This window comes from Penicillium diatomitis (genome assembly GCF_028827545.1).
Source record: "Penicillium diatomitis strain IBT 30728 chromosome Unknown utg000008l_segment0_segment0, whole genome shotgun sequence".
In the NCBI taxonomy this organism is placed as follows: Eukaryota; Fungi; Ascomycota; class Eurotiomycetes; order Eurotiales; family Aspergillaceae; genus Penicillium; species Penicillium diatomitis.
The window spans coordinates 495,254-508,937 of NW_026623180.1; the positions used below are offsets into that span (position 1 = coordinate 495,254).

At 49.9% G+C, this 13,684-nt stretch overlaps 3 protein-coding genes across 3 annotated transcripts; 1 reads left to right on the top strand and 2 right to left on the bottom strand.

Annotated features, from left to right (window-relative positions):
* Window positions 1-149: 149 nt before the first annotated feature.
* N7539_006231 (SAP domain-containing protein) lies at window positions 150-1,055 on the bottom strand (the record flags this gene model as incomplete). The annotated part of the gene is made up of 1 exon (XM_056935833.1): window positions 150-1,055. The coding sequence occupies one exon, from the start codon at window positions 1,053-1,055 to the stop codon at window positions 150-152; it is 906 nt and encodes a 301-aa protein (XP_056788757.1).
* Window positions 1,056-2,163: 1,108 nt separating this feature from the next.
* N7539_006232 (uncharacterized protein) lies at window positions 2,164-2,967 on the bottom strand (the record flags this gene model as incomplete). Its single annotated transcript, XM_056935834.1, has 2 exons — window positions 2,164-2,238; window positions 2,302-2,967. The coding sequence occupies 2 exons, from the start codon at window positions 2,965-2,967 to the stop codon at window positions 2,164-2,166; spliced, it is 741 nt and encodes a 246-aa protein (XP_056788758.1).
* A 5,303-nt stretch (window positions 2,968-8,270) lies between these two features.
* Window positions 8,271-11,999, top strand: N7539_006233 (U2 snRNP complex subunit HSH155; the record flags this gene model as incomplete). The annotated part of the gene is made up of 2 exons (XM_056935835.1): window positions 8,271-8,280; window positions 8,335-11,999. 2 exons carry the CDS (start codon window positions 8,271-8,273, stop codon window positions 11,997-11,999), a joined length of 3,675 nt encoding a protein of 1,224 aa, XP_056788759.1.
* Between the last annotated feature and the right edge of the window lie 1,685 nt (window positions 12,000-13,684).

A 13,684-nucleotide genomic window follows, 5' to 3' on the forward strand; every position in this document is an offset into this window, starting at 1 on the left:
CCGCAAATGCCTCGTATTTGTGTTGTGATCGACGCCAGCGTGAAGCAAAAGTAGAAAAACAAATTGGTTGAAATGTGGAAGTCGAAGGAAGGGAGGAGAGCGGATTGATCACCCAGGAAAATCAAAGAGAAAGCAACGGAAGGCCACCTTTAGTTCGCGGCGGCGAAGCGCTTCTTGCGAGCCTCCATCGCTAGGCGGTCCTTTTCATCCCACGACTTCTGCTGCGCTGTTTGTTGTCCGGCCTTGGGAGGGTTGCTTCCGCCATTGCGTTGCTGCGCACCGTCCCCGCGACGATTGCGGTTGCGACCAACATCGCGTCTTTTGTCGCTCCGGCCGCCCTGCTCGTTACGGCCTCGCTTGCGGGATCGCTCATCGGGGAGAGCCTCGTCCAATCCCTTGACGCCAACGCTGGTAGTGGCAGCGGACTCATTCGTAGCAGCAGTACCGAAGCGCTTAGCCCGCTCGACTTGCTTCTGTGCTTCCTTGAGGGCAGTCTCATCATCCTCAACAATGCCGAACTTCTCGGCGCGCTTCTTGCGCTTCTCCAACTCGACCTCAAGTTCAGTTGCGGGAAGGCCACGAGTGTAGTCCACCGCTGGCTTCTGCTCGGCCGCAGTTTCGGTACCAGCTGCGGTGGCAGCAGGCTCGGATGCAGCTGCAGAGTCAACCGCACCGGTCGATTCCACCTTAAGGTCGTGGGTCGTGGCAGGGTCGACGTCAAGTTCTTGGTTAGGAACGGCGACAGGATTGGCTACCGGGCCCTTGCCGCCAGCAGCAATGGCAGCCGCGGAAGCCTCTGTGGAGGGATTGGCAGTCTCGGCAGGTACATCGTCGTCCCAGTCGATCACGTCTTCTGCGACAGCGTCGGGTTTCGCAGTCTCGGTCGAGGTGGGCGCTGGCGCGGGAGCGGGCGCAGGAGCTTCTACTGATTTCTTTCCATCGTCTTCTTGGAGGCGAGCGACAAGATCGGCCTTTTTACCTGTGTGAGGAAGCGATCGGGATTTGAGGATCTCAATCAGCTCAGCGTTGGTTTTCTTGCCGTAATCGGTCGCCATAATGTCGAAAGTGGTCAGGTGGAACGAAGGGTGGTAGGTGGTGTGGAGTTTGCGCCGCGAGAGCGATTGAGCTCAATGGAAAGTCGAAGAGAACGAATGGGTGAACCGATTATCTTTGATGCCAATTCTTTCTCAAGATGGAATTGATGCAAGAGCGTATTGATGAAAAGTGAGAGACGACAGCCTGCCTGTCTCGCGACAGAGGCGCGACCCCAAGCCGCCCAGCTTCGCGTCACCGGTTCACCACCTGATAGTCACGTGGTAGTAAGAGCAGCTCGACAAGATATCTGTGCCTGAGGCATGAATATTTAGTCTGTCGATCATTACTAGCGATTTGACCTCGATTTGCCAAACATCGACTCGTGACAGCTCAGTGTTGTCGGTAAACCTTGTTGACACGTCAAGCGCGTTGATGCATTTGAGTTTCATGATTTAGCATCTAGATCAGGCGATTCGTAACACATTCTTAAACTATCAAGAATTGCTCATCTCCTTTCCTGGGCTGATTCTTTGAGAAACGGCTTGTTATTGATGACCTATTTTAAAGGTCATCGTTGAGTACCGAAAGTCCGTACTGTTGGGAGGTGGCTACAATAGGTGCAGCATCACCATGTGTGAGAGGGATGAGGTGTGAGATTGCTACGGGGGAGAGATTATATCTAGGCTATGGACTACGGTGAGTCGGCAGTATCACATGCCCTACAAACACGTACGATGGCTGAGCTTCACTTTATCAATACACGTCAAACTCTAATGAGGTCAACTGCGATGACAATTGCTCTACAAGATGGTCCTCATTTCAATGCTTCGTGCCGGCTTACCCAAACACGCATGAGCATAGGATCTGAGGAATGAGTCACGAGCGCTGATCGTCTTTCGCAATGATTGATCTGATGAGATTTCGTCGAAAACGGCCCTATATACGGCCTCTATCTTTCCACTCAACCTGTGGCGAGCCGTACATAATCCATACATGAGAACCTCAATATCTGTGTGAAATATAATCATCGTTTTTCACCAATTGAACTATATTGAATTTCGTATGAGAGCTTGGGAGGCCTTATGGAAGCATTCAATCATCCATAAAACCAGTATTCTGCCGCGTACCCTACCAGAATTGTCTCATCCTGTCCAGCGCACGTGGAGGGGGAGACCCTTGGAATGTGACGACTCGGTAAACCTCCTATATGCTTTTGTCAGTTGCGTACTTTTGAACACGAGAAGGATCTCACGGCATGATTCCTACCTTGATGAGATTTCCCTGCTTCCGATCCAGTTTGAGCCACGCCACGTCCTGACCCTTCTCAGGACAAGCATTCTTGACTTTAACTCTCCTTGGTGCCGGAACGGATGCGTCCTTCTTGCTTATGGCCCAAGCATCCGAGCCGCTCATCGTCAGGTTGAACGTTGGCTCACCGGCAGCGTTGAAGTAGTGTTCTCCGAGAATGAGACTAGACGAGTTTGTCATGTCGCCCAGAAGCTCGGTTATCAGAGCAAGCGGGCCAAGCGGCGCTCGGCCCATGATAGAAGGCAGTTCATGAAGCAAACTGAGTGATGTTGCTGCGATACAAGAAGCATCAAAAAGTGTTGCCACAGCCCCGACCGCAACGGGTTTCTCGTCTTTGGTGGCATCTTGAGAAGAAGGCGACGGGGTACAAGAGTAGTTTTGTGTTCCACGACCCAGTGCAATGAATTTCAGGTCCAGGCCTGGAGATGGTGTTGGAAGCGACTTTTTTGTATCGTTTAGCGGCGGAGAGATCCCCGTCAGTGAGCAGTTCCCGAGACTGATACTTTGAAGTTGCTTGGAGGCACTGGAGAATATAGTTGTGAATCTCAGCGGATCTGGAATGGCTGTTGTTGTTTCAACTAGCGAGATAGCCAGCCAGCAAAATAGGTAGTGCACAATTCGCATCGTGAGTGTTGTTTGTGGAAACAACGTGAAGAATTATGGCCTAACGTAAGACAGGTTTGAAAAAGGACTTGGTGAAGAGGAGAAGAACAAATGGTTTTATCGGCGCTTTGATGAGTAGAATTGTGAGAAAACCTTGGTACTAGGTAGTTGATCGAATTTCATAAGCGCAAGCTTGCCTCGTTTTATGATCCAGGTCATTCGGGCTATAGTATGCGTTTCGACTCATGACAAAGAAAAATCACATTAAGTAAAAGAGGTCTGAGGGTTTCTTCCAAGTGCTCGGGCTTGAGGCGTGCCGCAAATTCAACATGGCCTACCACTTTCAACAAGACTCGGGTCGATTTGTCAGATGAATGCCATGCTGTTGGATTACTTTGTACACAATTTTCAGTCTGACGAGCCCATCTTCCTCTACCTCAAAAATGGTATCAGTTCCAATGTTTTACACAAATGGAAGCAGTCCAACAGCAGGAACCGACTACGGCTCGCTATTGACGTTCTTTGTCTTTGAAAATAGTATGCGCTAAGGATGCTCTTCGGAGTGCGAAAACGACCCGTATGCTTGGAAGTTACATTTACCGGCTTGTTTCTGTATAAACACGGGGTCCTTTAATTTTTTCTAAAAATAAATTGCCGATACCAGCATTGGCGGTTGGCTTGCATCTGCAAGTGACGGCGGTTAGAGAGCCGGAGATGGCTGCGCATCCTACAGGACCACATAAAAACGCAACATGAGAGTGGAAGCCCCTGTCCCCTTCGGTTGGGGGCTCAGAAAGCGGGCAGAGGTGTAAATCGCACATATTTGCAAGACATGATTAATTTTCAGCAACCAACCCTGAGCCTTCCGGGGTGCACAATGAGCAGGAATCCCACATTTATTCAAAGATCTCGCAAAGAAGCCCTCGAAGATGATTTCCACGTAACGCATATTGCATTGCAAATATGGATCTCAAAGCGATTTCTGTTTTGTAATACTACGACTTGGGACTTGCACATGCTTTGGAATGGATGAAAAGCGCAAAAACATACATACCCAAGCTCCGCAGCTGTTCTATCAGAAGATCCTTCGATAATGTCTGACCCTGCGTCGGATGCTCAATTCCATCGTAAAGGTATCTAGGGTACATATATTTCTGAAGACAGAGGCTCTTTCTATGTATCAGAAGTACCTTCTCACGTCACGAACAAAGTGAGTCATCCTGCTGCCCAAGTCTGGATGACCGATCGGTGGGTCTCGCTCGGAGAAAGAAGTGTTTTGTTTTCTGCGCAGTATAGATGCTGATGTGAATGCTGCTCGAATCAATGCTTTGACTATTGGCTCAAGTGTATCCAAGTCACCTGATTCAAAGTGAGACACCGCGCTTCGACTGACACTGCAAACCCTTGTTCTTTCCAACGTGTGACTTCAATGGTGCCGCTTCGCTAGGCGAGTACCTATGCATATTGTTGAGCTCTTTGCAAACTTCTCGACCAAAGCCGCCGAGTAAGCGTCCACGATTCTGTCATGGACCAAGGCCAGATTCAAGGAATACCAAATTGATGGAACAGTATTGCTGTCGCAAGCGGGTGATTCTTAAAGCCTGTCCAGACTCAGTGCACATATCTGTGCATATCATGAATTGAAACCCACATATACCGATCGCGTGAGCCCCGGTTTATGTACTCAGAGCTTGGACCTATGCGCACGTGCATTGAATATGTCTTGTGCAAAATATCAAGACGCCGTTATGCAGATTCTGAACTTTGACATGCCGCAACGTTTCATAATTCACGTTTCGCTAGGCGTGTTTTACACCGAAGCACCCTTTGTATCCGCTGAATTAGGGAGGGTTGGCGGTATTCAGCACGAACGTAGCCTTTTCAAGTCCACACGTGGAGGAGTGCGTGCGGTCTCGTGCCTTAACTCATTGACCTCATTGACCGCATATGTTTACAACACGGCTTGGGTATGTTTAACCAAGAGTGGCACGTCCAGCTTCTTCGGGATCTTCGACCCAGCGTCTATCTTTGCAGCTCTCGACTAGCCTGCTCGAACTTTTGTGCCCTTAGTCATCGAAGATTGGTTGTAAGCATAATTTCAAGATCAGCGTGGGGCCTTATCTCGAGGGTGTCCCGGGGGCATGTTCATGTTGAGCACTCGATTTCGCGTGACAGTGATGGTAATATTCTGAAACCTAACCAGGCATGCAATTTTCCCTCGAGCGTTTCGCGTGGTTGCAGTCAATCATCAAAATCTGAAGTGAAAAACTTGTTCATTTTCGGAGAAGCCGGATAGCTCTAGGCTCAGGATCCTCAATTTACGAGGTTTGATCATGAGTCAACTGGCTGGAATGCGCAGCGGGCACTGAGTAGACATGAAAAGGAAAAGAAAAGCAGGCGATGGCGGTGGGAAGTGAAAGGCACAAGAGGGACGCCCAGTGATCATACGTGAATCAAGCCTCCACGTTCAAGTGCTTGACCTCAATCGGTCAACACGTACTCCTCTCTGACGTTGAATTCCTTCAAGTGGGCGGGTAGTAAGGAATGGGAAACATGATAGCCCGAAATGCATGGGCGCTTGATGATCCAATAAAGATGGTGATCCGGCGAGGAGAAGATGGCCAAGGCCCAGCGAGGCAGCATACTGGGGAGGATTCATCTGTTGAGATAGAACAGGCAGAATCTGAGGGAATGCTCTTGCTTCGAACCCAAAAGATGAGAAACCTTCACACCTTGCTCGAAAGATCGCACCTTGACACCATGTTCGTTCATCACAAGAATGACCTCTTTGTCTCTCGAAATCGGGGGTAAGCTGCCGGCAGTAGCTTTATAAAGACACGCAGGTGCATAGATGCTTTGAAAATTGGCCTTGAAGCTTGGCCGAGGTCGTAGATAGGTCTTATTTGATGTCAGGCTCGAGGAGTCCCATATTGCAGAAAGATCGGTAAGTTAGGAAGAGTTTCGGGAATGAGGCTCGTTGCTTCAATTACCACCGTGAGTAGTTTCGAGTACTTAAAGTCATTGTGATGACTGAACGCACTGCATCCGTAACCAGCGGGACCAAGTAGGGTGTAACTTTAGGCGATCTGTGAAAAGAGAGCCTGGTAGAGAGAAGAAGGCAGAAAGCTGCGTATTCGGTTGTCTGGCGGTGACACTCACGTGGATACGACCTAGAACTACTATCTTAATCAATCGGGATCATGCTCTTTCGAACAGACGTGGGCAATATCGCGTCAACCCGACTGTCCATTTTCGCCTTCGAAGACCACTGGTAGATGGATGTAATATGAGCGTCAATTCAGGACTTCAAAATAGAGGGCCATTTGTCAGAACGACGAATGATATTTTGATGTTGGGAACCCCGAGGATGATTGTTAGCTACGGCACTTTGGGGCCGACCAACTGACCTGCTGAAAACGATCAATATCAAATCATCTAGCATCAGGAGGATTCGGGGCGCATATTGACTGCTTGATGGATATGTGAAAAATCTGATAGGTCCCCGATGCCTGAAAAATTGCAGTCCTTCTTGATCGATAAGATTGCATATCATTATGACCTACAGGTTGGACCAGTCATAACGTCAAACTGCTGTCCCGAATATCTAAATGGGTCTTCTCTGGAGGAACATTATGTAGATCGAAGCAGCCAGAGAATCAACTGCAACCAAGCTACGAGTCAAATACAAACTGAGCCCTGCCATGACACGGCAGAAGATGAAGGCTTCCATCTCCTTATAACGTGATCCTCGATCCCATAAGCCACCCAACGGGATGAGCGAGCCACATCAACGCATCAACTTTGAATTCAATTTTCGCAACCCAAATTTCAAATTATTTACATTTGACGATTAGGTCAACAGTTAACGTTATAGTCAAACTCTCTACAGCCACTACACCTCTGCAGACCCCTTGGTGCGCGCGTGGTAGGCGATCCTGCCTGCTGATCATACGGCTGCATCTCGAGACCTTCAACCCTCTCTGGCTGATTTATTGCGTCCAATAGATCAAGAGCCTCCTAAATTGATAGTCATTCTTGGTGTGGGAATTGGCGCCTTGATCTTAATGCTTTTTGCACCTTTCTGGCATTGGCTGCGAGAAGAGCCTCTTTTTCCTTTTGATCGATGCATCCTTGTATTATTACCTCATCATGTCCTTTTATTAGCTTATCTACTACTCTTTTGATCGGAGTAGTAGGTCATAGTCGACTAATAATGCGAAGCTGCCTCTTATCCTGATTAGTAGACCGAGGCGTTTCTGGCTCTATCTGACTTGATCTAGTACCTGGTGTTGATCTTGGCTGCGGCATCGGGGTACGGACCACCGCATTCGCATCTGCGTTAGCTGATGTAACTGATATATTCAACTTTTTAAGGACCTAGCTAGGGTCTAGAGGCATAGTTCCTACAGCCCTCAAGGCTAATTTAACTATATCTGACTTAAGTATAAACCAACTTGGGCAAGCGCCTTAAGGGTAGATCGGCTACGTACCGCAAGCAGTAGATCCACTATATCGCGTAAATGATTAAGCCTAGGGACAGTACCGCGAGAGTCAAGAGAGAGAGCCCATTTAAGATGTATGTTTTACTCATTTTGAGTCATCTTAAATGATTTAGCGCGTATATCAACGCGCGTAGGTCTACCTTCAAGACATTTGGCTAGGGTAGCACGCGGCACTTGATAACATCTTGCGGCTGCGCGAATTGTTGAGATCTGGCTATCCTTATAGACCCCAATCGCGAGGATAAGCCTACCCTCTTGCTCCACCAAATTTGAGCGCCTGTCCTCGCGATTTGAAGGCATGGTGGGTGATTTAAGTTGGAAGGTTGAATGTCTTGGCGCGTTTTGACGCGGCTGGCTCATCCCGTTGGGTCGCTCACAGGATCGGGCATCACGTTATTGGCTAAGACCGTACATCTTAGCGGGGGGCCTCCAAATTTATCATGAATGTTTCAAATGAGACAAGCATGCTGCTTAGTAATTTTGCTTGACTGCTCAGTGGTATGCAGTGTTGACTCACTTCTGTTGAAATGTAAACCATGTTGGGACTCAATGCAAGTTAGTAGTTAAGTTATTGGTGTACTACTATGAAGAGAGCTCGAGGTCACGTGCTGTTTAGTCATCCAAGTGCTGCTGACGGGAGGCGGAACTGGACTGCTAGAGAACGGATCTTCGTAACCGTCCGTACATTTTGCCTCATCGCAGAACATCGACGCATTATCTGCATGCCGTCAATGCAACCGGTCCACGGCTCTCGATCCGAATGTAGCTTCCGCTACTAGACTTACAACATCTCATATCGTTTTCGCAATCACACCCTTCACCATGTCTGACGGTAAGTCGCGTCAACTAACTTTGCGGACGTATTGACGCTAATTGCTTCGAATAGCCGATATCGAGACTGTTCGGCGGCTTCAAGCCGAGCGCAATGCGGCTGCTGCCAAAACAAAAGGTTCTAGGGCCTTTGACCCATCTAGTCAGCGCACTGACAACTCGACCAAGGCCTCCCTGACTGAATCCTTCGATACGACCTTGTTCGATCGCAACGGATCTGACAAATTTGCTGGATACGACACGTCCATCGCGGTGACTGGCGACGATGAAGATGACGACATGGAAGACGCTAACGGCGGCCATCGCTTAGTCGGCCAGTACACCGCTACCCGAAGTCAAATCGATGAGATGGCGCAAGGAAACGGAGTGGAGGAAGAGGACATCCTGCTGGGCCGGGAGAAGGCCGCCCGTATTGCGGACAGGGAGACCGATTACCAGAAAAGAAGATTCAATCGTGGCCCTCTGACACCCACACGTGCCGACCCTTTCGCTGCCAACGCCGATGGACGAGATGAAGCCGAGGGTCAGACATATCGAGAGGTCATGGCACTCCGTGAACTTGAGAAGGAGGAGGAGCGCGTTCAAAAGCTGATTGCTGAGAAACGAGAGCAAGGTCAAGACGTTGTTGAGGAACACCAAGCTACTCTGAAATCCGCGCAAGACGATAGCCCAATGCCAGATGCTGGCGCCACCGCTACCGAGGTGGGCAAGAAGCGAAAGAAGCGTTGGGATGTCGGCGCAGACGAGAACGGGACATCAGAAGAAGCCAAGCCCGCGGAAGTCAAGACCAAGCGCTCCCGTTGGGATGAGGCTCCAGCCCCAGGAGCGCCCGAGGAACCGAAGCGCAGGTCAAGATGGGACCTGGCACCTGCGGCCACACCCGTTGGTAATCAAGGGCTTGCGACGCCCATGCATCCTTCCCAAGCAACTGCTGGGCCCACTCCAGGGTTCCCAGTTGACACGGCTGTACGAGCTGGAGACTGGACCGACGAGGAGCTTGATATGATGTTGCCAACTGAAGGCTACCAGATTCTGGACCCTCCTCCAGGCTACGCTCCTGTTCGGAATATCGCACGCAAGGTGATGGCGACACCGGCGCCACTGGCTGGTGCTGCAGGTGTTGGAGGTTTCATGATGCAGGAACCCGAAAGCGCTCGATCCATGGGCAAGGACCTGCCAACGGACATTCCGGGTGTTGGTGACTTGCAGTTCTTCAAGCCTGAGGACATGGCATACTTTGGCAAGCTCATGGAAGCCGGAGATGAAAGCACCATGACAGTTGAAGAAATGAAAGAGCGCAAGATTATGAGGCTGCTGCTCAAAGTCAAGAATGGCACGCCTCCCATGCGAAAGACTGCGCTACGTCAGCTCACCGACAATGCGCGAAACTTTGGGGCCGGTGCTCTCTTCAACCAGATTTTGCCTTTGCTGATGGAGAAGTCTTTGGAAGATCAAGAGCGTCATTTACTGGTAAAGGTCATTGACCGTGTGCTTTACAAGCTTGACGACCTGGTGCGTCCTTACGTGCACAAGATTTTGGTTGTCATTGAGCCATTGCTCATCGATCAAGACTACTATGCTCGTGTTGAAGGTCGGGAGATCATTTCCAACCTTTCCAAGGCCGCTGGTCTTGCTACGATGATTAGCACCATGCGTCCAGATATCGACCATGTGGATGAGTACGTGCGAAACACGACAGCGCGTGCGTTCGCTGTCGTGGCCTCCGCTCTCGGAATTCCGGCACTTCTGCCTTTCTTGCGGGCAGTGTGCCGTAGTAAGAAATCTTGGCAAGCCCGTCACACTGGTGTGAAGATCGTTCAGCAAATTCCTATTTTGATGGGCTGCGCCATTCTTCCCCACCTCAAGGGACTCGTTGATTGTATTTCAGACAACCTCAGCGATGAGCAAGCTAAGGTACGAACAGTCACGGCTTTGGCTGTTGCTGCGTTAGCCGAGGCTGCCAACCCGTATGGTATCGAAAGTTTCGACGAGATTCTGAATCCCCTCTGGACTGGAGCCAGGAAGCAGCGCGGCAAGGGCCTCGCCGCATTCCTGAAAGCTGTGGGCTACATTATTCCTCTTATGGATGAAGAGTACGCCAACTATTATACCAGTCAGATTATGGAGATTCTCCTTCGAGAATTCGCTTCCCCGGATGAGGAAATGAAGAAGGTGGTGTTGAAAGTCGTGTCACAGTGTTCCAACACCGATGGTGTCACAGCCAACTACCTCAAGGAGAACGTCTTGACGGAATTCTTCAAGAGCTTTTGGGTGCGCCGCATGGCCTTGGATCGCCGAAACTACCGTCAGGTGGTCGACACCACGGTGGACCTGGGCCAAAAGGTCGGTGTGGGGGAGATCCTTGAGCGAATTGTCAACAACTTGAAGGATGAAAGTGAGCCTTACCGCAAGATGACCGTGGAGACTATCGAAAAGTTGGTCGCCTCGCTCGGTGCGGCCGATATCTCGGAGCGGCTGGAGGAACGGCTTATTGATGGCGTGCTCTTCGCCTTCCAGGAACAGTCCATTGAAGACATTGTCATTCTGAACGGATTTGGCACGGTCGTGAATGCGCTCAGCACTCGATGCAAGCCTTACCTTCCACAGATTGTGTCTACCATTCTCTGGCGACTCAACAACAAGTCTGCAACTGTGCGTCAGCAAGCAGCCGATCTCATCTCTCGCATTGCCATGGTTATGAAGCAGTGTGGCGAAGATGCTCTCATGGGTAAATTAGGTATTGTCTTGTATGAATACCTAGGAGAAGAGTACCCCGAAGTCCTGGGTTCGATCTTGGGTGCTTTGCGGTCCATTGTGACTGTGGTGGGTATCAACCAGATGCAGCCACCTATTCGTGACCTCCTACCTCGCCTGACGCCTATTCTTCGTAACCGACACGAAAAGGTGCAAGAGAACACCATTGATCTTGTCGGTCGAATTGCGGACCGTGGGCCCGAATCGGTGAATGCGCGCGAGTGGATGCGTATCTGCTTTGAGCTGCTGGATATGCTCAAGGCCCACAAGAAGGGTATCCGTCGTGCGGCCAACAACACATTCGGCTTCATTGCCAAAGCCATCGGTCCTCAGGACGTTCTGGCCACTCTCCTCAACAACTTGCGCGTCCAGGAACGTCAGTCTCGTGTTTGCACGGCTGTCGCCATTGGTATTGTTGCCGAGACGTGCGCGCCTTTCACGGTTCTCCCGGCCTTGATGAATGAGTACCGTGTCCCGGAACTCAACGTGCAGAATGGTGTTCTCAAGGCGATGTCTTTCCTCTTTGAGTACATTGGAGAGATGGCCAAGGACTATGTGTATGCGGTCACCCCTCTGCTCGAGGACGCTCTGATTGATCGCGATCAAGTTCATCGACAGACCGCTGCCAGTGTGGTGAAACACATTGCGCTCGGTGTCGTTGGCCTTGGCTGTGAGGACGCGATGGTCCACCTTCTCAATCTCGTTTTCCCCAACATCTTTGAAACCAGTCCGCACGTCATTGACCGAATCATCGAGGCCATTGACGCTATTCGCATGGCAGTCGGTACAGGCACTGTCATGAACTATATCTGGGCCGGTCTCTTCCACCCTGCTCGCAAGGTGCGCACGCCTTACTGGCGACTGTACAACGATGCGTATGTGCAAGCGGCCGATTCGATGGTCCCTTACTACCCTGACCTCAAGGCCGATGGGTTGGATCGCTCCGAGTTGGACATCATCGTGTGATGGGAGGAGATGGATGATCTGGATGACTTGGGTGATCTGTGGATTTTGGACCTTTCACTTCTTCACTATGCATAAGTACTTTTTACCCGGGATGAGCACATTTTGCTTTTGTTTTGTTTTTTTTTTTTTTTTTTTTTGCGATTCTTTACTAGCCGGTGTCCTCTGCCATACCAATGTGTTCTTTATGCCATACCTCTCTTCCCTCTGCTTTTTTGTGATGGCTTTGCCAGGATGAACTTGGACGTTCTTTTTTTTGGGCGTCAGTAGTGTACATCAAGATTTCGAAAATTCAAGCATTGTTACGGGTGTCTCATAGACTTGAACTTTTCTCTGATTTATCATCGCCTTCTTTGTGAGTAGAAGTGCAGCACTCGAGGATACAACAGTCCCAGAATGTCTCAGGAGTGAAAGGTGATTTGTATCGTCACAACTCTCGAACCCCGTGGCATCATTGTGTCTCTTAACGGGAATGTTCCGTCCACGACGACGCGTTGTTCCGGATTGCCTTGTGGGTGGTTGGAACCTCTCATTCTCAGACAAGTACCACTCAGGTGCTGCACTTACATTCCAGGCCAAGTATCATGTCAAGCACGACAAAACAAGACTTGCAGGGTCCGGTCCGGTGTTCCAACCCCCACTCCACCACAGCGCCAAGAAACGCAGAAACGCCCTCGATGTTTCTTAAACCCGCCCCCCAACCAGACACAAAGCTCGAACGCTCGGATTATATGGGGACTCTGAGTGATTGATTGGGGGTTTTTTTTTTCGTGCTGTACTTGCCGGATTCGGTTCCTTGGAAGACTTCAAGCTGTACGTTACACGAATAGGAACAGGTGGATGGATCCCCTTTGACTTTCAGGGTTTGGAATCATGGGCGGAAACCCTTGGAAACGAAGGAGGAGAAAACGAATGACGAAGAGAGAAAGAGAGAGTCGGAGCGTGCAAAGGGGTTGGAGACTGGAGACACGGAGAGGAGGAGGGGTCTTGGCGCAGGGTCGAGTGGCCGCGTCAGCTCTTTGCAAAGGTTGTGCCCTTTCTTTTTCTTCTTTGAGATGTTCTGTTGGAAGAGGATATGCGGATTTGGAATTCTGGGTGGACAGAGTCGTGACGGGTGGGGGAGGGGGTGCATGTTGAAGATGGGCAATGAGTGGAGTGGAGTGCAGACTGGAGAGTCCGGGAGAGTCTCGAATAGAATGCGGTCAAAACAATCGGACCGGATCTTAGACTGCGCTTCCAAGTTGAGGACTTGCAAAGATCAACCTGCTACCTACCTATATGGCGATCGTCTGAGGAAATCAATGAATAGTGGAATTGAAAAAAATAATGTCATTCTGTTTTAGCAGTGTGATCGAGGAATTGCTATGAGCTCATTGAATACTCGACCTCTCAAGGTCCGATACAGATTCTACTGTATTCACATGCTCCAAAGAGTCCGACGAGTATGTACCTACGAATGAGATAATCATGTCGATGATTTACTATCTTCAAGTTCATCCTGCGATTTCCAGTTCTGATCTGATAGGTGACATTAATTCTCTCAGGGTCAAGAGGCTGGAACCCACTTCCATACTTTTACCAATAGGACGGGGCTTGGACATTGGATCTGCACTACCGATTGAGGATGCGAGACGACCGTTGAAGATGTGGTACTCCGCGCAGGACACACCACCTTCAGTATAGTATCC